This window comes from Stegodyphus dumicola, chromosome 2 (assembly GCF_044657685.1).
Source record: "Stegodyphus dumicola isolate Sdum_Otavi_A_Nest chromosome 2, ASM4465768v1".
NCBI lineage: Eukaryota > Metazoa > Arthropoda > Arachnida > Araneae > Eresidae > Stegodyphus > Stegodyphus dumicola.
Genome location: NC_140769.1, coordinates 96,688,193 through 96,711,557, shown reverse-complemented (window position 1 = coordinate 96,711,557; position 23,365 = coordinate 96,688,193). Strand labels below are relative to the sequence as shown.

The 23,365-nt window shown below is 36.0% G+C and overlaps 1 protein-coding gene across 1 annotated transcript in view; it reads left to right on the top strand.

Moving 5' to 3' along the window:
• Positions 1–23,365, top strand: part of Elk (Eag-like K[+] channel) — a 933,814-nt gene that overhangs the window by 664,898 nt on the left and 245,551 nt on the right. Inside the window, exon 5 of the mRNA XM_085810949.1 lies at positions 1,530–1,790. Coding sequence (XP_085667075.1) covers positions 1,715–1,790 — 76 coding nt within the window. The 5' untranslated portion in view covers positions 1,530–1,714. The remainder of the gene's footprint in view (positions 1–1,529; positions 1,791–23,365) is intronic.

The window sequence follows — 23,365 nt, the reverse complement described above, 5'->3', positions numbered from 1 at the left end:
AGCCTTTGCATGAGTGGCAACACATGTGGTTGTAGGATTTCATGAACATACCGCTGGGCTGTCATGGTGCCACAGAACAATACTAGGGTTAACCGTGTATTGTAGGCAATGGCACCCCACACCAGTTATGGGAGCGATGTGTCGCTGTACAGCAAAGGCAGGATTGAGGCGTTCACCACGGGCTCTCCACACACGAACACGATTGTCATCACTGCCGAGCTGGGAAAGACGACCTGGGTCCATTCCGCTGCAGTCCAGTTTCTTCGTGCTCGACACCACTCCAAACGGAGGCGTCGATGGGTGGCCATCAAGGGCAGCACACGTAATGGGCGCCGCGATACCAACCGTCCTTCAGCCAAGTGAAGGTGCTACCTGTGCCTGGATGGCGGCCGATGAAGCAGTTGGCTGTACGCGTGCATTTCTTACGATGTGGCGGTCTTCTCAACAACTGGTCTGTCGAGTGCGTCCTGAGCCTAGTCTTCGTGTACATGACATCTTTCGGGTCCACTGGTCCCAACACCGCCTCACAACACAATCAGAGCAGCTTAATTGACGAGCTACTCGCCTAGCTGACCACCCAGCTTCCTTCATCCCGACGATTCTCCCCCCTCTCAAACTGCGACAACTGCTCTTCTCATATTGTCTTCGAGCACGACGTAATGACATGGCTACCTCAGCTCTTCCTTTGTAAATGAATCAGCACACTCAAACAAGCTTTGGTTACCTGTTTTATACTATACAGAGTTCAATGTATAGTATAATACGTTCAATGCCCTCTAGCGGCTATGCGTAATGTGCAATCACGCTGCATTTCTAATCATTTGCATATCTCCCCGACATGTACCTTCATTGCAAGTTTCGTTACGATCCCGCAATTATTTCTTGGTGCGCTAATTTTTTTGTCCATGAGTGTATAAACTGAGTACTCAGTCCTTCAGTTGCATTTTGCAGTGACTTAATTCTTATTACGATAAAAAGTTGACATTTTATTATTGTTTTAAATTGTAATTCCAATTAGTTCTCAATTGGGCAGCTTCAATACTATAAACGTTTAACGCCGGGAAGATAATAGATATTAGTTTTCAAGATTTGTACATTGCTAGCATGGAAAAGGATTAGATTCTCCCCGACATCATTTTCTACAAACAGAACAAAAATGTTAATTGGTTCATAAACTTAACAGGCAATATAAATGGCAGACCTAATCATTAATTATCTAAAATTAGTATATGACTACGTAATAAAATTTAGTACCATTTTTCTCTACAAAGCAAATATACATATTGAATAATGTTTTTAAATCTGTCTATTTTATGCATTTTCATTTTACTGTTTCCTCATCCCCTTCCTTTGAATTACTTTTCAATTGGTTATAATACACTGTAATTAGTTCTAAGAAGGATTTCCAATCAGAAATTGTAAATTTATATGTGTAATTTTGTAGCAGATTCAAATTATTCAGAAAATGAAAAATAAGACAATGTTTAATTGCATCACTCATAGTACTTATAATTGTTTCCCTAATTTAGGCATTCTTAATGGACAAAAATTCAAGAATAACTACTAATCCGACGCCTTGACCTTTGCTTTTGCGACCAACAACCGTTTCAATATCGTCAAGACGATGACATCAGGGTACCCTACAATGTGGTCTCGTCGTTCCATTCGAAGCCTCTAGCACTAGAAAGGCCCCGGCACCTTACCATCTCAACCAATGCCGGCGAGGAAAGGTCTGCTAGCACCCCAGAACACTTTCCTGGACACCATTGCCACAAGGTTTGATGGAACGCGTAAGTACAGGCTATCTTAGCCATAGTTTTATTTTAAAACCGTAATGTGCATGTTATCATGTGATGATAATGGATTATTTTACTGTAAACTATATTTTAAAAAAATGGGATTCTTTTTATTTAACTTGAATGGAATGGAACTGGTGTAACATTTAATTATATAACGTTGTTGCCACTTAGATGCATGGTATTTACAAAATTGAGCATAAATAAATCCAAACCTCCTGAACACTTTTAAAATAGCTTTGTGTAATCATATTATAGTATATTTTAATTAATTAAATTAATTAATTTATTTTATTTTATTTTACTTGTAAGCCCTATTGCGACCTGAGAAATATGTTTCATTCATGACTGTGAAAATAAAATACAACTTGAAAGACTAGAAAGATACCTAAAGTTGAAAATTTTTTCTTTTCTCTTTCTTTTGTATTTTTATTTACTTATTATTTATTTATTTAATATTCGGTTGCAAACTCAGTCAAGAATAATTCGCAAATGCAATTCTGTGTTGTTTTTTTCTTCCTCGAGAAAGCTCTGACATTGTTCTTTATTGCAGACATAAGGAGGCAAGATTTTCTTCTGGAAATTACTGATGAATAATATAAAAGACCTAAAGCGCTATACCATGAAACATATTTTATCTGTTTTCTGCTGCTTATTCGTCTCTTGATAAAAAAATGACATCATAGACGCGCTTGATACCGCATTCAGAAGGAGCTTTTCCTTACTTTTGTTGCTTCACAGAACATTCTATTGTTCCCAAGGGTTTCATTCCGTGGTGGGCGAGATGTGGCAGGTACGGGATGAGAGGAAATGGAATATTGCTGTATGGACTACATAACAAAATAAATTGCTTCGTCCCTACATTGAGGACGTTTAACATCCAATATAGTATACTTAACTTTTGATATGTTGTGGAGCTTTGACCTCTTTAGTGAGTTTCATGAAAGGTTAAGAATATTATTTTGTAGACGTGCGATATTTTATTATTAGAAGGCGTGTTGCATAAAATGCAATATTCTTTGGTTAGTATGATTTAGTTTAAGGTTACATTTCTTCTACACATTGCATTCAAATATGAATATTAGGTTATTGCATGTAATACTGAATTTGCTACATTGTCTAATTACACGTTAAATTGTTATGCCTTAAAACGATTGGGAAAGAAATAGAGGTTTGAAAAACATAATTCTTAAAACTATTGTATAAAATTGTCTGAGGTATTATTTCTTCAAGGGCGTTATGCATTACCTAGGCATAAAATTAGAATTTTAGAACTTTTACCCTTATGACCCTAGTTGTGATATTTAGAAAATGCTTCAGCTTAAACAAGTGTAATTTTCCCACGCATTTGGCAGTCTACTTATTTACTAATGCTTAGTTTCACGGTTTTGTCTTAATTAATTTGTTATTATATTTTTTGTCTTTAGTTTCTACTTTGCCCTTTCCCACACGATGCTAATTAATTAACTTATTTAAGCATAAAGGTCTTGAGCACAAGAGAGAATCTAGCATCTGTTCTGGCTGTTGGTCTTTTACTTCTCTCTGCAAATGATTTACTTTAGGCTTTACTTTGTCGGCGATGATTGCTTCATAACAGATTGCGAGCCTGAGTCTTAGTTCGCGGGCGCTTTATTTTGTATTTAATGTTTTAACTCCATATGAGCATTTGTTCTGATTACTATGGAGATTTGATTTTCTCCTGCTGCTAAGGTTATGTTACCGTATGGCTGACGAGTTAAAAAAATTTGAAAGCTTTCAGATTTTGCATTACGTCCAAAGAGACTTTTTTATAACGTTTTGTGTGTTACCTTCATCTATTAAATATCATGTTCTTTGGACTTAAACCATAAAATTTAATTTAACAGCATATTCCATCTTTAGAATTTCTGATACACAGTCTCGCGCACTGGAGATAAAAATGTTTATTATTCGGGAGGGGGTACTGTGTTGCCAGTGCTCTCTTTGAAATCGTTGGGCTCCTTATCAAAAACTCATAAATGTTTTACAAAATCTGAAATAGATAATAAAACAAATTTTAAATCTGGACTTCCAGATGCCCATATTCGGGTGGAGACGTATGTTATTAAAAATTTGGTGGCTTTATTTACCTTTGATTTATCACAATGCGAAAAATATGCATACATTTATACAGATTCGTCATTGTTAAATTTCTTTAAATATAATACTGGGCTCTAAAATTTGGTGGGAAAAATTTAAAAAGTGATTCTCCGTTTAATAGTGAATCAACGCAAAATGCCAAAACGAAATTAATAGCCCCTCTGTTAAAATTGCCTCTTTGTGATTAAAACGTATTTTAAACCATTTTTTTTTTTTTTTTTTTTTGAGTTCTGTTATTCTGCTTAGAAGTTGCGATTCTGTTTACGGTTCTATGATTCAAAAGTCGTTTAATTGCCTTTACTGTTCCAGGAGTTATCTAAGCTAAAACGTTTGATTCTCATTAAAAGATTAATGGAGTTTATAGAAGAGCCAACTGTCAACAATGTTGCTCATACAACAGAAGCGCTGTTTATGACCAACAATGTTGCTGTAATGTTGCAACAATGTTGCATCCTCAATGCATTCGATGCATAAAACAGTGGCTTTATATGCATCCAATGGTCCACCTAATTGCAAGAGCTCAATTGTTATCCATCTGATCATAAATCAAATTATAACAAGCATAAAAGATATCAGTCAATAAAAAATGATTTTTCAGATAAATCTTGGGAAGATGAAAATAGTCCTTCGATTTGTGAAAGTGAAAAGATATTTAAAAACGAAGAAGCTGTTCAGCCTAAGCATAGAAGGCATCCTAAAGGCTTTCCTGATATTTAATTGGCAGATCTTTCTGAATCCGTAATCAGTTGTACAGCCTTTGATAAATCTGTATTTCGAAGAAGGCTAATTAGGGCACTTCCTAAACGTACAAATCGCCCAGGTGCTAGTACACTTAGCAGAAAGAGTTATTCTTTAAAGGAATGTTTTAGATTATTTAGACAGAGCGTGTTTCGCCTATTGAAGGCGGCGTTGCTATTTGAAATCTACTATAGTTGTCTGTCTTCGGCATTGCTATTGATTTTTTCACTAGTGCTGGTCACGCCGGTATAGCTTGGGTTAACTTGCGGGGTATTCATTTCTGTGTATCCTTTGGCTAACTCACGACTTAACTTAGTTTTAATCTGAATTCATTACTTTTGAGTTACGCCATAAAAGGTGGCTGGGTTTGTAAGCATAAAAAGTGCCTTCTGCTAAATTATTGAGTTTAACAAAAATCTTATTAAAAGGATCTACACCTTTCTTACATTCCTTATTAAGTTATTGAGTTTTCAGTAAGAGGATCTTCTATAACCTTCTTACGTTCTCTATTTTCTTACTGGACATAACGATAAATCTCTTAAATCCGAATAGAGTCTCGATTTAGTGTACGAGTCCAAGAAGGTGAGGCTCTGCACTATCACTTATGTTCAACAAATTAAAATGTTAGCCATTCGCATTGCTTATGCAAATAGGTACACATATATATGAAACTAGAGATCTTTAAGAAAAATTCTTAAAGTATTTCTTTCAAGTCATTAAACTATCTTAGAAATATTGTTAAATATAAGAATAGAGCAGAATAATTAATTATGCATATGAAATAATATCGAAAACACTATCTGCATAAGGAGAAGAAACGAAAGGTAGAAAAAGGGAGAAATGTAAAATAACATTTTGTTATTCATATTGTTACGTTTTTTCTGACACCAGTTGTTACGTTATTTTCTTCCTTCACGTTCGTACGGGGTTCGTAGATTTGGAGTGAATAATGACAACTCTTGATGAAGTAGCGAAACGCACTTTATTTACCCAATATTAATCAGGACAGCTCCAATAACACGTTTTACAGTTATCGAAGATCTACTCTAAACACGCTGGAACAATCAGTAACACAGCCTTCACACTGTCAGGCAATAACGGTGGAAACAGCTTCACTGCAATGATCCCGACTCTGCTCGGTCGTTCTCGGAACTTCACGTACTCTCGAGTCGAGTGCATCGCGAGTTGTACTCACGCTACAACTCGCGATGCACTCGACGACACACGAACACAGCTCCCGACTCTTCGGCTCAGTCGTTCCCGGAGCTCAATACGCTCCGACGATGCACTAATCGCGATATACTACGAGACACTTACGGTGCACTCGACGACGCAGTCGGCACTCGCTGCCCGGCTGTTAACTCGATCCTCTCCGCAGGGACTGACTCGCTAGACGAGACACACACTCGATGAGAGACACACGCTGACTGACTGCGGACAAGCAGGGATTATATATAACTTTCGGCTTGTGTTCGAGAACATTCTGAGCTAAACCGATAAGAATTCGTTCCAGAAGCTTCTCCATTCGTCCATGGCATATCGTCAGTTTTGTCGCCAAATGGGCGATTTCTTGCCAAATGTGGCGACCTTGCCTCCCCTTGCCATTTTATGGCAACCCTAAAACTGCTTTGCGGAGAAGCCATCTCACCGCGCCTTTATATTTCGTAACAATATTAATTGTGTGAAGTATTCATATTAACTGTATTAATTGTAATTGTGTAAATTGTAATTTTATTTAAGTTGTGTAAAGCATGCTAAAATAAATAGAGTGAAAATGAATAAAATATGTTTTAAATAATTAAATATATTGTTGCGTGCGTACGGGTTCGTTATGAAATGAATGCACAAGTCCGAGGAAAAATGAACAAAAATTTATTATTATCACAACAAAAATGCTTAAATTTTCTCAAATTATCGTGCAGTATTACAATATCTCACAGTAGTTATCTTTTAACTACTCAAATGTCCAATAGAACGTAATTCAAAACAGCTAAAGAACGCTAATCCGCGAATTCGCTACAATCAACAAGAGCAGTTTTCTAAACAACAACAAACTAAGCAACTACTACAAACTGAGATGTTTTCCTCCTTTTATAAGATTTTAAAATCACGTGCTAGAATTTTCCAGTACTTTCTCGAAATCAAAAAGAGATATTTATTTATTTAATGCACGCGCTCTTGTATTTTCAATTTTCTGGCTTAGCTTTTTTTTAATATTCGTCACGCGCTGCCCTACGCGAGAAATAAAATCATTTAATTTCTAATTGAACTAACATTAGCTTTTTAAATACCAAATTCGTAACAATATTTACATGAAATACTTTGTACTTTGTTTATTTAAGTTTAATTAGACTGCATATGGCGAGTTCCATATTAACTACAAAACAATAACACAAAACTACAAAACATGACTACAAAACAGTAATTGAAATGAATGCATAGCTGTTCAGTGCATTGAGATAAAATAACTTTGCTTTGCTTCCCAATTAATTTTAACTTGTTTTTATATTTTATACATGTGATATTTTCCGTGCGGTTTGAAATTTAATCAAGCTGTGAAATTCCTTATCTTCTATCAAATGGTATAATTTTCATATTAAAATTCATTTATCATCTCATGTTGTTACTTTTTAACTATTATTATTTTTATTAAATCAAATTATTTACGTTAAAACTGAATTAAATTTTATTTTCAACCTCCCCAATTTAAATTATATAATTTCTTTTTCTGGTCTTAATTTATGGCTTATTGTTTGATATATTTGTTTTATTTCTAATTGATTATTCAGTTGTTTCCATTTGATGAATTAACCGTGCATTTATTTCCCTTTTGTGAGCTCCTTAATAATATACGCTTTTTCAGACTTCAGATTTTAATTTTCATCTATGTTCTTTGATTCTATCTCACATTTTAAACTATGGATTCAAGTTCTCAATTAAACAAAGATTTGATTAAATCCTAAATTGATTAAATTTTTCTGCTTCATTTGAACAAAACACTCAGCATTATGTTTGTACATGTCTTTAATGCCAATGTAATCCTTTTCAAAACTCCATTTGCTTTGTGTGGATTAAATGTAAGTATTATTTCAACTAATTAATTTGCATAATTTCTATTTTATTAAGACTTTAATATGCAATAACACACTATTTCTCTAGTCTCCATTTACAATCGGAAGCAACAACCTATAAATAATATAGGTGTTAAATAATGGGAATGTCTTAATGCAGGACAGCCTTCCTTCCTGTGCTGTTTAAAGAACTAGTAACTCTAAGAAAAATGTTGGAAATAATTGAGCGTGTAGGGATTAATATTTATTTTAACTGGCTAGTTTAATTTTTAAGTTTAAATTAAAAATGAAACTTTTCTACTTTAGAGACATTAGGATTTTTTCGAAGCCAGAGAGATGAAACATTAGCAACGCCTTCGCCAGGGATCGAGCCGCGGACCTCTGGAATACCGGCCCAGCGCGCATAACCACTACACCACGAAAACGCGCTAGGAACGTGGGAGAAATACGTTATATAGTTCCCCTTTTTAAAGGGCGACTGAGGTTTTCAGGGGACCCAAGCGCCAAATCCTGGGTGGGAAGATTCATCCTCCAAAACCATTTTTTTAAGTTCGGACGCCACTGTAGAGACATTAGGAATTTGTTTTTGAGCAGGCAAGATGAAAAGCCAGCAACGCCTTCGCCAGGAATCGAACCACGGACCTCTGGAATACCGGCCCAGCGTGCAGAACCACTACACCACGAAGGCACGCTAGAAAATAGGGAGAAATACCTTATACTATAAGCCTTCATTCCCTAATTGTCAAATCCAGAATTTTTTAATTTGGTAGCGCGCGTGATGGAATGTAAATTCTACCTTGTGAAGAAAGAGTTTAAAAACCGAGGTTCAGTAGGATTGTTAGAGAGAGTTATTCTATTGCCGTCACTTCTGCGTGAGCTTGTACTGGCGAAGTTATTGCTGGTTTACGTGACTTAAGTGCATTTACTTGGCTTACTAACTGCATTTGCTGGTTACGTGGCTTACTAACTACATTTGCTTGCTGCCACACTTTCAACGTGGGTTTAAAACACAGAAATTATCTGAGCCCTGTAGCTTAGTTCTACTACTTGTGAGCATTTTCGAATTTTTAGTTTAGCTCTGTGATTTCAGTTACCGCACAAGGGAGGCGTCAAGTTGACGCATTGTAATTTTTAAAGAGTTAATAAAGCTTACTTTTAACCCTTCCCCTGTGCAGTTACTACTTTTATAGTTCTCACTTTGAAGTTAGACAACTGGACCCTACACACTAATCTGATTTTAAGTTATTGTGTAATGTTTAATGGAAATCACTGTTTGAAGTTTTTGTGCTTGCTTCATGAAATGAATATCTATATCCGTAAAGTCTGCTTCTACTGATCATTTCGATGAAGGTTAGAGCTATTTAATGAAGAAAAAATTAAGAGCTTTTCTAATTAAAGGGTCCAAAGTTTGATTTTTCATTAGAATACGTGGCGGAGTCTATTTTTGAATAGCTTGACTTTATACAACGTTTGTGCAATGTGTCCTATCAAGACAGTATAAACTTTGTAGGGCGACGTTCACTAATTGGAGTGCATAAAAATTAATTCAAGAAATGTATCTAGAGTTTTCGAGGAATTGGGAAAGAAAATTTGCTTCTTGTGTACACAAAATAGGCTTTGTTGAAAATATGAATATTGGTAACATACACGAGAAGATGCTCAAAATCATCATCTTGCATCTTGGTATCGTACTGTAGAATGGTAGACAAAGAGTAGTAGACATGAGGTAGTCAGAGATTGCAGTTGGTGGACGAGCAACTAAATATCATCATGAAGTAAATGTAATTCCATACATTTCGTATGATCTGATAGACAAAATACAGTGTGTCGGGTTTGGCGATTGTGAAAGTCACGTAAACGTATCCCAATTTTCAGTCTAACTAGCTGTTTATTCCACAGCCAGTAAATCATGCATAAGAGAAATCATCATTTTACTCGTCATCATAGTGGCCTCAGCTTACTCGAACCATGAACCAAGCAGTTCCGATAATCAATATTCTAGAGGAATTCTGTTAGTTCATCAGGCAGAATTACAAAATCCCGTGAAAGTTTGAAACAGAAGACGTGCTAAATAATGCGATCACACAGTAAACTGAATTACTCACTTTTCAGCCAGCATAGTTACAGACTCTATGGACGGGCTGCATGATGATTATTGAAGATCCCGTCACCTATTAAACATGCTCCATCCATCCACAAGACATGTCAGTCAAAGCATTGTCAGATTCATATTGATGGAACAGCCATTTAAAAGTGTCTACGCGTTGTGGAAAGTCATTTAAATGCAGATTCTGTAGTCAAATGGGAAAGCCTCGCTGTCCATAATAACCTGTACATAGTATTTCTAATTGTATTATACTGCCTGCTGAGGGCAAGTTTCCTCAACTCTGGATCGGCTTTAATCATGGCATTAGCGCAGCTATCTGTGATAGCGATAAGACCACCGTTACTGCCTTCAAGTTATTCTGTTATGGACATTGTGAAGGATTTTGATCGGGAGAATATGTCCAGTGTTTTAGAGTCTGTAAAGACAGATTTTGTATGACTGTATAATTGATTGGAGAAAGATAGTCCATCCCATTTTGTACAGCAGTACTAAAATTAATGCGTATATATTAATAATATTTTATTTTACTTACTATTATGTAAATTATAAATTATTAAATACACTATTCAAGGATAAAGTGCATATTTCAAAACTTATTAGTGGTTTATTTCATCACCGTACGAAAAATTGCTATTATTCTAAGCTTTCAGATGACTTTTTATACGAGTCAAAAGATCTTTATTCTTTTTCATAACCGAGAACCTATCGCCACTGAAAAAAGGTAATTTTTTTAGTCATATTTTTTCCTCCACATTTTCGTTGAAACGTATGGAATGAAGACGCATGTTTCTAGAGTAATTTTGTAGACTACGAGAAAAGGATTTTGCATTACAGAGTTTATGTGATATTGATGGGATATTCTTTGTAACTCTGTGCAATTTGTAGTTGAATCCTCTTCTTATTAAGAATGATTCCTATAGTGAAAATCTAAATTTTCTATCAAATACTAAGTGGGTTTTTTTTTTTTTTTTTTTTTTTTTTTTTTTTTTTTTTTTAAGCACGTGATGATTATTCTCTAATTTTCTAGTTATTTTTAGTTTTGAAATCTTTTCCTTTAGATTCTTGTTTCAACATCCTATCAGAATGAGATTTCAGTATCGCGTTTTATGTAAATGAGGTAGAACCAGTATTTAATGAGAAGTTCAGTCACTTCTGTAGAAGTACTCAGAAGTTTTCAGTAAAGCGTATTCTGCCTTCTGATCACGTCTTTGCTTTAAGCCTATCTTACTGCGCTGGAACGTAGTCACTGTTATTATCCGCCGGTCAGGTTTAATTACGGGCCAACTCAGTTAGTTATTTGTGTCCAGTATCGGCTAAAGTTTATCTGGTTAGAATTAGGTATAGTTCCTTAATTTTCATCTTAAGCGCAAGGGGTGTCGCCCAGACGGTATAGTGCTTAGGGAAGCCTACTACTGTACCGAAGGGCCCGGGTTCGAATCCCGGAGAAGACATGGATGTTTGTAAATGTATAGTGTCGGTGCGACACTCTAAATATGCGGCGAGTCGCAAGTCTTCTCGTGTGAATTGGTGGAAGGGGATAGGGGTGGAAACCCCCCGGAGTGCTCTTCCTCAAAATTGGGGGGGGGAGAAGTCCAACCTCTCTTCGGAGTATGCTCTGGCAACCATTGTTCCATGTAATATGGACAAGACGACAACAACAACAAGCCCAAGTGTGGCTTTCCTGTAACCTCGAGAGAAGCCGTCTGTATATTTTTTTGAGTGAATAAAAGGGTATTTTAACCCTTCTTTTGACTTGCATCTTATACTTTCAAGAAGACAGCGAATAGTCACCAGACAACTTCATTAAAGTTCTAGTAGCCAAGGACACGTAAATTAACTAGAACTTGATAAGCATTTAAATTTCTATCTTAAATATCTGTTGTCTATTATTATTATTATTTACATGTTCTGCCCTAAGGCCCTACACGGAGGGAAAGGAAGCCTTTCTGGAAAACTAGCTTGTATTAACACGTTAGACGTGGGGAAGAGCAGGAAACCGCCCATGCAGCCAGCTCGTTCGCGGTATTCGAACCTCAGACCGAACTACCAGTGTTCAGGAAGTTTACCGCTCGACCACTGGTTATTTGATTTCATTCTCTCACCTTTCTTTCAACAAAAAACCGCTAAGGAAAGAGTTACTGTTTTTGTATTTTTTATTATGAAATATTATAGTACGTAATCGTAGCTGCAAAAAATAGAGTATTCGTTACTCATAGATTATAAAAATATCATTTGGTAACATGTAAGCAATCTAAACATATTTTAGAATATTGTATTAGTAAACAGACAGAAATGCGTTTATAAAAAACAAGTATATTATTTTTGAAAAAAAAAACTGCATCGAGAACCAGAGATGTAATTTCTCATAGAAAAATATTTCGCAGCACAGGAATACAAATTCTGCTGCTGCATATTTATGATTTTTATTTTTATCCTATCACACACAATCGTAAATATTAAAAATAATCCCTAAAAATAAAAAAATAAAAAAAAAACGAAAATAAATATTATTGTCGAATAAATCAGTATTTTTATCGCTTTACTACCATTTCCTTTTCTGAAAAGATATCCGTTACATCATTACGTAAGGCCAGCGGACCGAATTAAATTAATGATATTATTCTAGGACAGAAATGTGAAGCATAATGGTTTATGTCAACGAAGAAACAATTCAATAGATATGGAAATTTTTTAAACATAAGACGCATTTGAAATCAGTTAATGTTTCAAGCCAAGTTAAATTTTGTGTCACTCGTTGAATCATTATTTGGAATGTATTCCAATTAACTCATTATTTTGTGCCTTGATTAAATGTGTGGGTCAAAATGTTGATGCTCTTCTCATTTTAACGAAATTAGATGGTTCCTGAGAAACCTTTCTTTGATCGACTATGAAATGAAATTTTAGATCATTAAATAAATAATATCTGCCTTTCATAAACATTATATGTACCTACGCTAGTATAATTAAGTTGTAATAAAATACCTTATTCTTCCTTGCGTATTCTCGTGGTTAAATAGCTACAATGTCTAGTTGGCAACTAGAAGAATTGTGGATAAGATTTCGGCAAAAATAATTCTGATGTGGATGCTACATGACTTCCTTTTACGGCCTATTAAATTATACACATTTGTTGCTGCATTTTATTTACTTATTTTCTCGAGTTTCATTCGAGATATATATTTCTCATTCAATTTATTCAGTTCTCACTTGACGGCAAAACAAAAATACATAAAAATTCAGAAAGCATCTTCATTAAAAGCTGCACAAGACAGAAATCCATAAAATAACAAATACTGTTAAAATAGTTAAAAAAGAATTAAAACAACAAATTGGCTTATTCACTACTCTATTAACAGTTTTGCCGCCCAACTGGCATAGTGGTTAGCGTCGCTGAGTGCCGTGCCGAAAGGCCCGGTTTCGAATCCTGGCAAAGGCATGGATGTCTGCAAATGCATAGTGTCGGTGCGGCATGCCAGCACTCCAAACATGCGGCGAGCCGAAAGTTCTCTTGTGTGGTTTCGTGGAAGGGGAGAAGAGTGGGAGACCCTCGGACCCCTCCCCCGGGGTGCTTTTCATCAAAATTCCCACCGGAACTGAGCAAAGTCGCATTGTCACCTGTAAAGTGCTCAAGGCTGTTTCCAACGATAGGCCTATTGCACTCCTTGCCACGAGGAATTTTTTGGATTTATTACTGTCAGACAATGGGCTGATGTTACTGTCAGGCAAGTGAGCATAAGTGACAACAACACAACTAAAAGTTTATAATGTAATCAAATATGTAGCTTGCTTGTTAGGCTTAACAGCGCCACTTAAACTTCTAAATTGTTGATAATTCTATGTCTGTTGCATGCAGATTAAGTTACCGGAACATAAAAATAGCATAATTTAATCACTTTTAAAGCAAAAAATGTAGAGTGTACCAATATATAAGAATAAAAAAAAAACTAAAATTGGCGAGCAAGGTAACAGAGTGGAAACATATGTATGTACGATTAATACAGCCGATTGCAACGGATAAGGGAGGTGCACAACTACATGTATAGTAGTCCCATAAACTACAAAATTTCAACGTTCTACGGCTACTCGTTCTTGCGTTATGCGAGATGCATACATACATACGTACATACAGACGTCAAGGGAAAAAATCTCATCTGAATCCATTTTAAATCCAATTAACAATCCTTACTTGGCAAAAACAGTCCTTTATTCTGTCATTACGTACAAATGTCACGCAGAAAGTCGTTGAAATGTTTTTAAGAGCGGTTGAAATTGATATTTTTGTTGAAAATATGATACCCGGAATTTTTATCGATTACAATAATTCATTTACTTAGTACAAGGAAGTAACAATTGATTTTTCGTGTCGGGCTCTAAAAAACAATCTCAATAGTGGCGAAGGAACTAAAACGCGGTGGACAATAATTCGTCACCACTTCGATTTAATTAACTGGACTTCGTGTCTCCTCCTAGTAATTTTTTAAATGTATAAAAAAGTAAGAAATCATGATATTTCCCCATGTGTGCTATGGGGGTTGCACATTAGCACATCCACTTGGTGATGGGAAAATGCATGGTTTGAATTCATAAAGGTTACAGTTATTTTATGTATTCTATGTTTCGAAAATATTACTCGTCTCTATAAGATAAACTAGTAATGATAATCATGATGAAATATATTTCCCAGATAATTGCGGCATAGTTATACTACACTGAAAGACAAATTTTGTAGCAGAAACATGTCTGTAGTGCATAAAATAGAATAATATTGAAGAAATTTTCATTTGTCATTATAATTAACAAGAAATCAAAACATCTGTTGATGTAATATACTGATATCTATTTCTGTTTCCAATATGCATGCAGATTCAAAATGCGAGTCCTGAAAAAAGATGGACCTGAATTTAAACAATTTCATTAACAAATCATTTGTGATATTTTCAAAATTTCTACTGCAGAGTAAATAATGGAAGTTAAAAGTTCTTTATCACATAATTGACAAAATTTAGTGTGCTAATAATTCGTGGCTCCTTGCGGATATCAAAGTAATATTCCCTTTCCATCTACGTACACCGCGCAACTCCTAATTTGACTGCACCAAAAGCAGCAAATGTTGCGCTTTGCAAAATACGGCTGTTGCGCTACTTTTGGTCAGTAAATTACCTCAGTTCACACTTTGTTAGGAAATGAGTGGCAATGCCTTGGTTTTCCGCGAGCCAAATATTGTGATTAGAACAGTCAGTTGAAAGGTTTTAGAAAAAAAGCAAGCTTATAATGAAGTGTTTTTTTTTTTTTTTTTTTTGTAAATAATTAAACGATATCTCTAAATAAATGTTAATGCATTTAAAGAAATTTCTTGCTTGTCATTTCATGCGAGCCGTCTCAGCTGTTCATGTGATAGAAAGAGTATTTTTAGTTGAAGAAACCGATAGCGGCTGTGTCCCGTAAATTTCACTGACTTTGTTACTTCCCGTTACTATCCCGTTTGGGCAGCTTTCTTGCATAGTTACCAATTTTATGCGAAATGGCAAGATAAAGACGGTGGCGTTATTACCACTGTGCGAGGGTTTTACGTATTCAAATGTTACCTTTCTTTTCTCTACAATTTAAATGTGGACACCTTCTAATTAATTGGGTATATAAAGGTTGATTTAACTATCAAATGACTAATTTATGACTGAGCGTAGTGTAATAATTTAAAATAAAATTCATCTCTTTCGATAGCCTTATATTAAAAATGGGGAAATTATCTAGTAGGAAATTTGCCGAATGTTCGCGATGTATTTATGCCACTTTCCGTCGAAATAGGTACTCTGTGCTCTGTATGTTTTCTAACATAAAGAGGCAAGGAAAACTGTATTAAAGGCGCTGCTAACTTTCTTTTTTTTTTTTTTTTTTTTTTTTGTTGTTATTGTAATTACGACACAGTTGTTCGGAAGAAATACAATTCTGCCCATTGCCGCAAAATATTAATAAAAGGCGGTTCCACAATCAACTCTTTCAGCAATTCTCTATTCTCATTTAGCTAGCCGCAACGCAATACTTCATATTTCCTTCTACGCAATTACTTCATATTTCCTTGATGAAATTCTTCAGATGATTTAAGGCGAAAGAATCAGTGGATAGGTTCGCTAGCCTAAATTAACATGGAACTCTCACTGTTACCGTAATTTAAATAACTGTCTTTGAGTTTTCCGTGTTATGTTGTTCGTATAGCAGGATTGCTGAAATAAATAATTCTAAGAAATCATCATTTTCATAAGCGTGCAGTGTAATTATATTGAATGCCTTTTCACGTTTTTATTATCTATTTGACAGTAGAGATTTCTTGAGTTACAAGATTTCATCTTTTGTGGTGCATAAAATAACTCGCGATTTATTCGCAGAGTTATTTAAAACAAGTAAAACAATCTGAAATCTTTCAGATTTTATATCACGCGCAAAGGGGCGTTATCTTTATTTATTAAATATCATGTTCTTTGCACTTTAGCCATAAAATTCAATTCAACAGTAATATCACAAAATAATTTTAAAATGAGCATATCTTTAGAATTTCTGATACAGTCTCGCACACTGGAGATAAAAATTATTCTTTCTCATACAGAGTTGCCATTGCTTGCTTTGAAATCGTTAAGTTTCTTAATAAAAAATTCCTTAAAGTTTTAAAAATATGAAATAGATAAAAAATCAAATTCCAAATTCCAAGTTCGGGCTTCCAAATCCACGTATTCTAGTGGAGGGCAACTTATCGAAAATTTTATGCCTCTAGGTACATTCATGAAGATTCTTCATTATTTAATTTTTTTTAATATAACGTGGGGCTCTAATATTTGGTGGCAGCAATTTGAAAAATGAATCGACATTTATAGTTAACCAACGCAAAATTCCAAAACGAAATTAATAGCCCTTCTTTGCTAACGCTCTTTGGACTCATAAAATCCTCGCTGAATAAGGTCTTTCAAATTTTTGGTACTTTTATTTCACTTTGACACAACAAGACATTTAAAATTATTTGATATATTTTTGCTACCTAAGCATCATAAAATAATCCGCCTTTCCTTGTTCCCTAGCTAAACACATCACATTCGGTTGCAACTGCAAGCTGCCTGTAGGTTATTTCTTAAGCATTTGTTTTCTACGTTCTTTTTTCCTGCCATTGCCAAACAGACTAATGAATCTGCATATTTTAAGCTATTTTCTCAAGTGTGCTTATATTAAAAGCAATAAGCAACTCACAAACAAACACATGAAAGCAAGAATTAAGTATTTGTTAGGCTTTGCTGTAAAATGGCGTCCATGCTAATATCTGGAGAGTTATTTATTATTATAATGATGCTCCTAGTTACATACGCTTATTTTAGCACTTATATTTTTGTTTATTTTATAGTGTGCACTTCATACTTGTTACCCGCATTTTCTTGTAAGATTAATTTGCGTTTCATATATTCCGTATTTTATTCTTATAACACGTATTTTATTCTGTGGAAAGGAAATTGTATAAAGTAATAAATACATTTTCTCACCGCACTATGTAAGATTTATGTTGAGTTACGACATGCGACATGCGACGGAGGACGTGGGCACCACCCCTCTACCAATACGGGTTATCGGTATAGCGCCACGTCCACCTTTATCTAGATAACCATACGTGTTCATTGTGCTAATATACTAACACATAAACATACATACAAATTTGGTACTTAATACAGTTGCGTTAAAGCTAATTAATGTTAGACACTGGATAATACATTGCCATGTTACAAGGTGTATGCAAAAGCATGGATACGGTAGCATATATACATAACGTGTGTACTCATATGTTGAGTACACTATGATCCTTTGGTGCGCAATGTTATGCTGGAATAAGTAATTAGTACAGTGAATTAAAATTTAGACCCTAGATTAGTACTGTGTGGTACAGTGTCTTGCTACTGAACTATTTGTACTGTTTCCAATTAACCACATTAACCAATGTACAAAGATATTAAAACACGTGTATTAGGTACACAGTAATTAGTAGATACCCAAGCGTTAGGTAAGTGCTACTTTAACATACATTAACAATAGGTACTTAATACAATGCTGAACAGATAATTGGTGCAATTAATTTTAGAATGGGGCTCTAGTTAGATCTTTGCGATACGGTGCCGTGTTACAGGATAAAATGTGCAGATGCATAGTTACATTATCATATATACAGAACATAAATTCATATACATATATACAGACATTTTGTGTACAGAAACATTAGGTACATGATTATTCAGTGCGTAATAGATGTATATTAACTATACAGTGCCAATATATGTGATAACACTAGTAGATACATGGGTACAATTACATATAAACAAGGACGTACACAATTACATATAGACAAAAGCGTATATACGCTTATATTTGGTACATAATAGTCATTGGTGACATAAACATTTGGTACTTACTTCATATACTTACGTAAACTATAGATCCATAAAATAATGTTATAACTAGTAATAGGTGCTTATTAATTTCATAATAGGACACTAGGTTGATATTTTGCCTTACTGTGTCACGTTAGGTAGAAATGCATGCGGGTGCATGGGTACAGCTTAATATTTACAATGCTATACCTATTTACAATGCTTATATCATTCGATTTCATAATCAATAGGTACATGGAACATTTATATACATGAGCAGATGGTACATTGCAAAGTGCCGTTGAGGATAATTGATGCAATTAATTTTATAGTATTTTAAAAATAATGCATTTATACGCAATTATAAGGTGCATAATTGTCATTGGGTACTTATACATTAGGCGCATAATACATATACATATTCATATATTAGTTTCTTAATACAATGCTAGGGCAAGTAATTGGTGCTGTTATTTTTACATCTTACATGATGCTGTATCTTGCATGATGCTGGATGGATAAACTAATATATAGTGTACTAATATACATATACACAACTTTTAGGCACATAATAATCACTAGATTCTCAGACATTAGGTACATGGTATACATATACATATATAAACAGATGGTTCATAATACAGTGCTATAGAAAGTAATAAATGCAGTTAATTTTGTAGTAAGATTCTAGTTTAACACTATGCGAAACGGCTTCATGTTACACAGTGTTAAATGCTCACGCATAAATACAGTAATATTTCTACTTGTTAATACTATATATATAAAAATATACAAATATTTAGGTGCATAATTAACATAAGATATATAATTATTAGATGCAGTATGCATATACGTACATAATACATAAGATATTTAGTACAATGCTGGATCAATTCATTGGTGCTGTTAGTTTTAGTGTAAGATCCTAGTTCGACGCTGTGTGGTACAGTGCCATGCTACAGGATGATATGCGCGGAGCCATGGATTCAGTTATATACATACTTAAAACACGTATACACAATTATTAGACACGCAGTAATCATTGGATTTATAAGCATTATATACATGGTACAGACGATACATAACATATAAACAAATATATATATATATATAATATATATAATAATAATGCTATAGAAGTTAATTAATGCAATGGATTTTTTAGAATTAAGACTTTAGATTAACACTATGCGGTAAAGTGTCATGTTGCGTGATGTTATATTTGGATGCATGGTTACATTATCATACATACGAGGATATATATACATAGTATTAAGCATATAGTAATCATTGGGCTCATAATCTTAATGCACATAGTACCTTAGTCTCGTAGACTTGAAAGTACGTAATAAGGTTCAATTGGTGCTATTAATTTGATGATGCTAAATAATATTAATACAATAATGCAGCAATGATTAATATAGTTAATGATCAATACAGTAACATTTATACTAGAACATATATATAAAAATACAAGGCGCATAATTACATTGAGTATAGAATCATTGAGTGCATTATACCTATACATACATAAAACATAACTACATGGTGATGGTACTTAAGATACATTTATAAACAGGTACAGATGGTCCTTATTTACATATTGCAATACAGATAATAGACATAATTCGTTTGATTGGAATAATGCAAATTGATTAAATAGTTGATTCTTGATATATTACTAAAAGTGTTGGATACTCCTTACGATAATTCACAGTTATTCTGTGGTGTTGGTAGTTGGTACTAGACACTGACTTACTATTCGTCTATATGGCTAACTAAGTATGGCACAGGTCTGTGTCAAGGTCGGCCAGTTTCTCCATTAAAAGCCTTATTTTTCTAACCAAGTGCCTCTGTTTTATCAAAAATTTACAGAAAGCTTGTCGATTGGTCGACGGAAGGTTGATGTGTAGCCCTTCTGTAAGGAGACAGGAGGTCAGATAATGCTCCGGAGAGCCAGTCTGTCCACAGGCGCACTGGCTAGTGTTACTTATCCCGCGTTTGTTAAAGTACTCGGGAAATGGTCCGTGACCCGTAATATATCTTACCAATTGCAAGTTTTCAAAATTTTTGGTAGTGTCCATGTAGCTGACATGGTAATAAGTCCGCCGGCCGGTATCGCTGTTATCCCATGTCTGCTGCCATTTCCCGATTGCCTTTAAGCGCAATGTTCTTTTCAGATAAGATACTGGCCATGGGATGTTGATTTGTTGAGTTGTTGCTCCTGTGGCAGCTTCTTTGGCTAGATGGTCAGCCAACTCATTGCCGTGGAAGACGGCATGCGCTTTGATCCATTCAAGTCTTGTATGGAGTTGGGAATGTTTTTGCAGATCTTCCTGTATTCCCTGAATAATATCGGATGGGTGGTCAGGGTTTCCTATTGCGTATAGTGAAGAAAGACTGTCTGTCTTTATTGTAGCGTTGCGGGAGTGGTGGGATTGCAGGTAGCGGATTGCTTGCGCAATTGCCACTGCTTCTCCCTGAAAAACGCTATCAAATTACCTTAGTTGACCCTTCCATTGATCGCTGATTGTATCTTGCAGTATGACCACATAGGCTTTTCCCACGTTTTCGTCTATCGACCCGTCAGTGAAGATGGTAATCTGTGCTGGACGGTAGGCCGTAGTGGGATTGGTAATTATGCTTATTCCGGTGTCTTTGGCTGCTGAATGGATTTTCAGAGGGCAGCATTTAGCTTCATAGTCCTCTGGATTAAAATATTCTTCGTCAAAGGTCTTTTAAGCTGCAGGACGATTTGTCTTGCTGCCTCCTCTTCGACACGGATGTGTAGGGGAAGGAGGCCAGCCAGCACGTTGATCGCGTCTGAAGAGGTCGTGTGGTAGGCTCTGGTGATACCCAATGCAAAGGGTCTTTGAATAGTAGAAAAATGTTTAATTTTCCTCCTTTGCATTGGGTGAGCCCATACTGCTGCTGCATAAGTGACTATCTTTTCCACCACTGTGGTGAAGAGGACCTTCTGAATATGGGGATTGAGGCTCCATTTGTGGCCATGAAATAATCGCATTTGCTTCGCTATTGTCACTGCTCTAATTTTGATGTCCTGGATGTGTGGTATCCAGGTCATCTGGTGGTAGAACGTAAGGCCCAGATATTTTAGTGGATTGACTGTTTGTATCCTCTGATTGTTGATCTTAATGGTAGGTCTTCTTGCGAGAGAACCTCCCTTTTTAGGTATTAATAACACTTTGGATTTGTGCTCTGTAATTTTCAGTTTAAGGTTGTCACATAGGGCGTAGAATTGTTGGCACACTTCGTTACAGTGAGTCTCTAATTCTCTTCGGGTTCGACCTTTCACTATTAGCGCTGCGTCGTCTGCGTAGGCGTAGATCTGGGTGTGCGCTGGCCATGTAGCTGTTAAAACTTCGTTGAAAGTTAGATTCCACAGGTGTGGACCAGCGCACGACCCTTGTGGACAGCCTCTCGTCTGCTCCTGTTCTATTATGCCTGAGTTGTGAACTGCTAGTAGTGTTCTATCCTATAGATAGTTGCTTAGCATTTTATACAGGTTGCTCGGACATTTTGCCTTCCGCAGAGCCTGTTTGATAGCCGGCCACCATAATGTATCACAAGCTTTCTTGAGATATATGCTTATCATGGCAGTATGGTGGCCGCTATGTCGATTCTCTAAAATTGCTTCTCTAATGTCGAAGAGTGCGTGGACTGTAGAAGTGCCCGTCCTAAACCCGTATTGTCTCGAGCTTAAGAATCCTTGCGTGTGTAAATGGCACCGTAGCCTGTTCATGATAATCCTTTCTAGTACCTTACCCATTGCCGATAAGAGATAGATAGGACGAAAGGATGTGGCCTCGGCTGGGTTCCGGTTCTTTTTCAGAAATAAAATAACTTGCCCTATCTTGTAGGGTTTTAGGAATATACCTGCTGCCAGAAGCTTGTTGAAATAGTCAACAAAGAACTTAGGGTGCGTTTTGATCGTTGCTTTGGTGATAGCATAGTCCATCCCATCGGGCCCAGGGGCTTTCTTGCGCGGCAGAGTTACAAGAACTTTTTGAAGTTCATTAATTGTAATATCCGGTCTGTTGGAGTGTCCCGTGTGGTTGTCGTGAGGAGAGCTTGTTCTGCTGTGTCCTGCAGTACATCGTCTTTGCAGAAAACTGCGTTTAGGAGCGTACTTAGGGTGCCCCCTGTGTACTCCTGACTGTTGGTAATTGAGAGAGGGATTTGTAGCTGCGAAGGTTTAAAAATTTTACCGGTTGCTATTTTATGGTGAATACCATACGTCTTTTTTGCTTGGGTGCAGAATTTCCTCCAGGAAGTAATCTTAGCCTGAATAATCATCTTTTTGTACCGCCCCGCTCCCTTTGAAATATGGTGAGGGTGTTGGACTCTATCTCCAACAGTCTTTCGCTTTTGAGTTTTCTTCACAGTGCTCTGCACTTTCGTTGCTGTATTCTGAGCGCACTCGACCACCAGTTAATGCTTAGGAGTCTCTTAGGTTTTCTAAGAGGGAGATTTTCATTACATATGGCTTGCATTGTTTCTTGTAATGTTACGGAGAAGTCTTCTAATTCTGCTGCCGTGTTAGCTAGTTGGAGCGAAGGTTCGAGGTGCATTAGCTGCACTTTAATTTTCTTCGTAAATGTTATTAATTTCCGGCCAGGAAGGTTATAGCGTTTGATCTTGGACACGGAGGTGGTCTGCGATATAGAGAAGGTAATGAACTTGTGATAACTGAGGCTCTCTTCCTCTTCGACTTTCCAGTCCTGCAAAAGAGGTGCTATGTGCAGAGTGGTCAGGGTGAGGTCTGGCCATTCCTGCGCAAAGACCTTGTCGAATGATGGCGGTGCATCTGCTGTATTCTGAACTATTAGATTACTTGAGGATATGAAGTCCTCTACTTCTCTCCCTTTCGGGTCTGTAGTTCGATATCTCCAGGCCGTATTATGTGAATTGTAATCGCCTGCGAAGATCATATTTGGGATTTTAAATCGATGTATGATACTTTGGATGAATCTTGTCATCGGGCTATTATCCGCTGTTGGAGGAGAATAAATCGACGCTAAGATAACAGCGAAGGAATGTACTTCTAGGAGCACTGCTACATGATCTTGATCGAGTGAGATAGATGTTGGAGACAGTCCGGATTACAGCTTATTA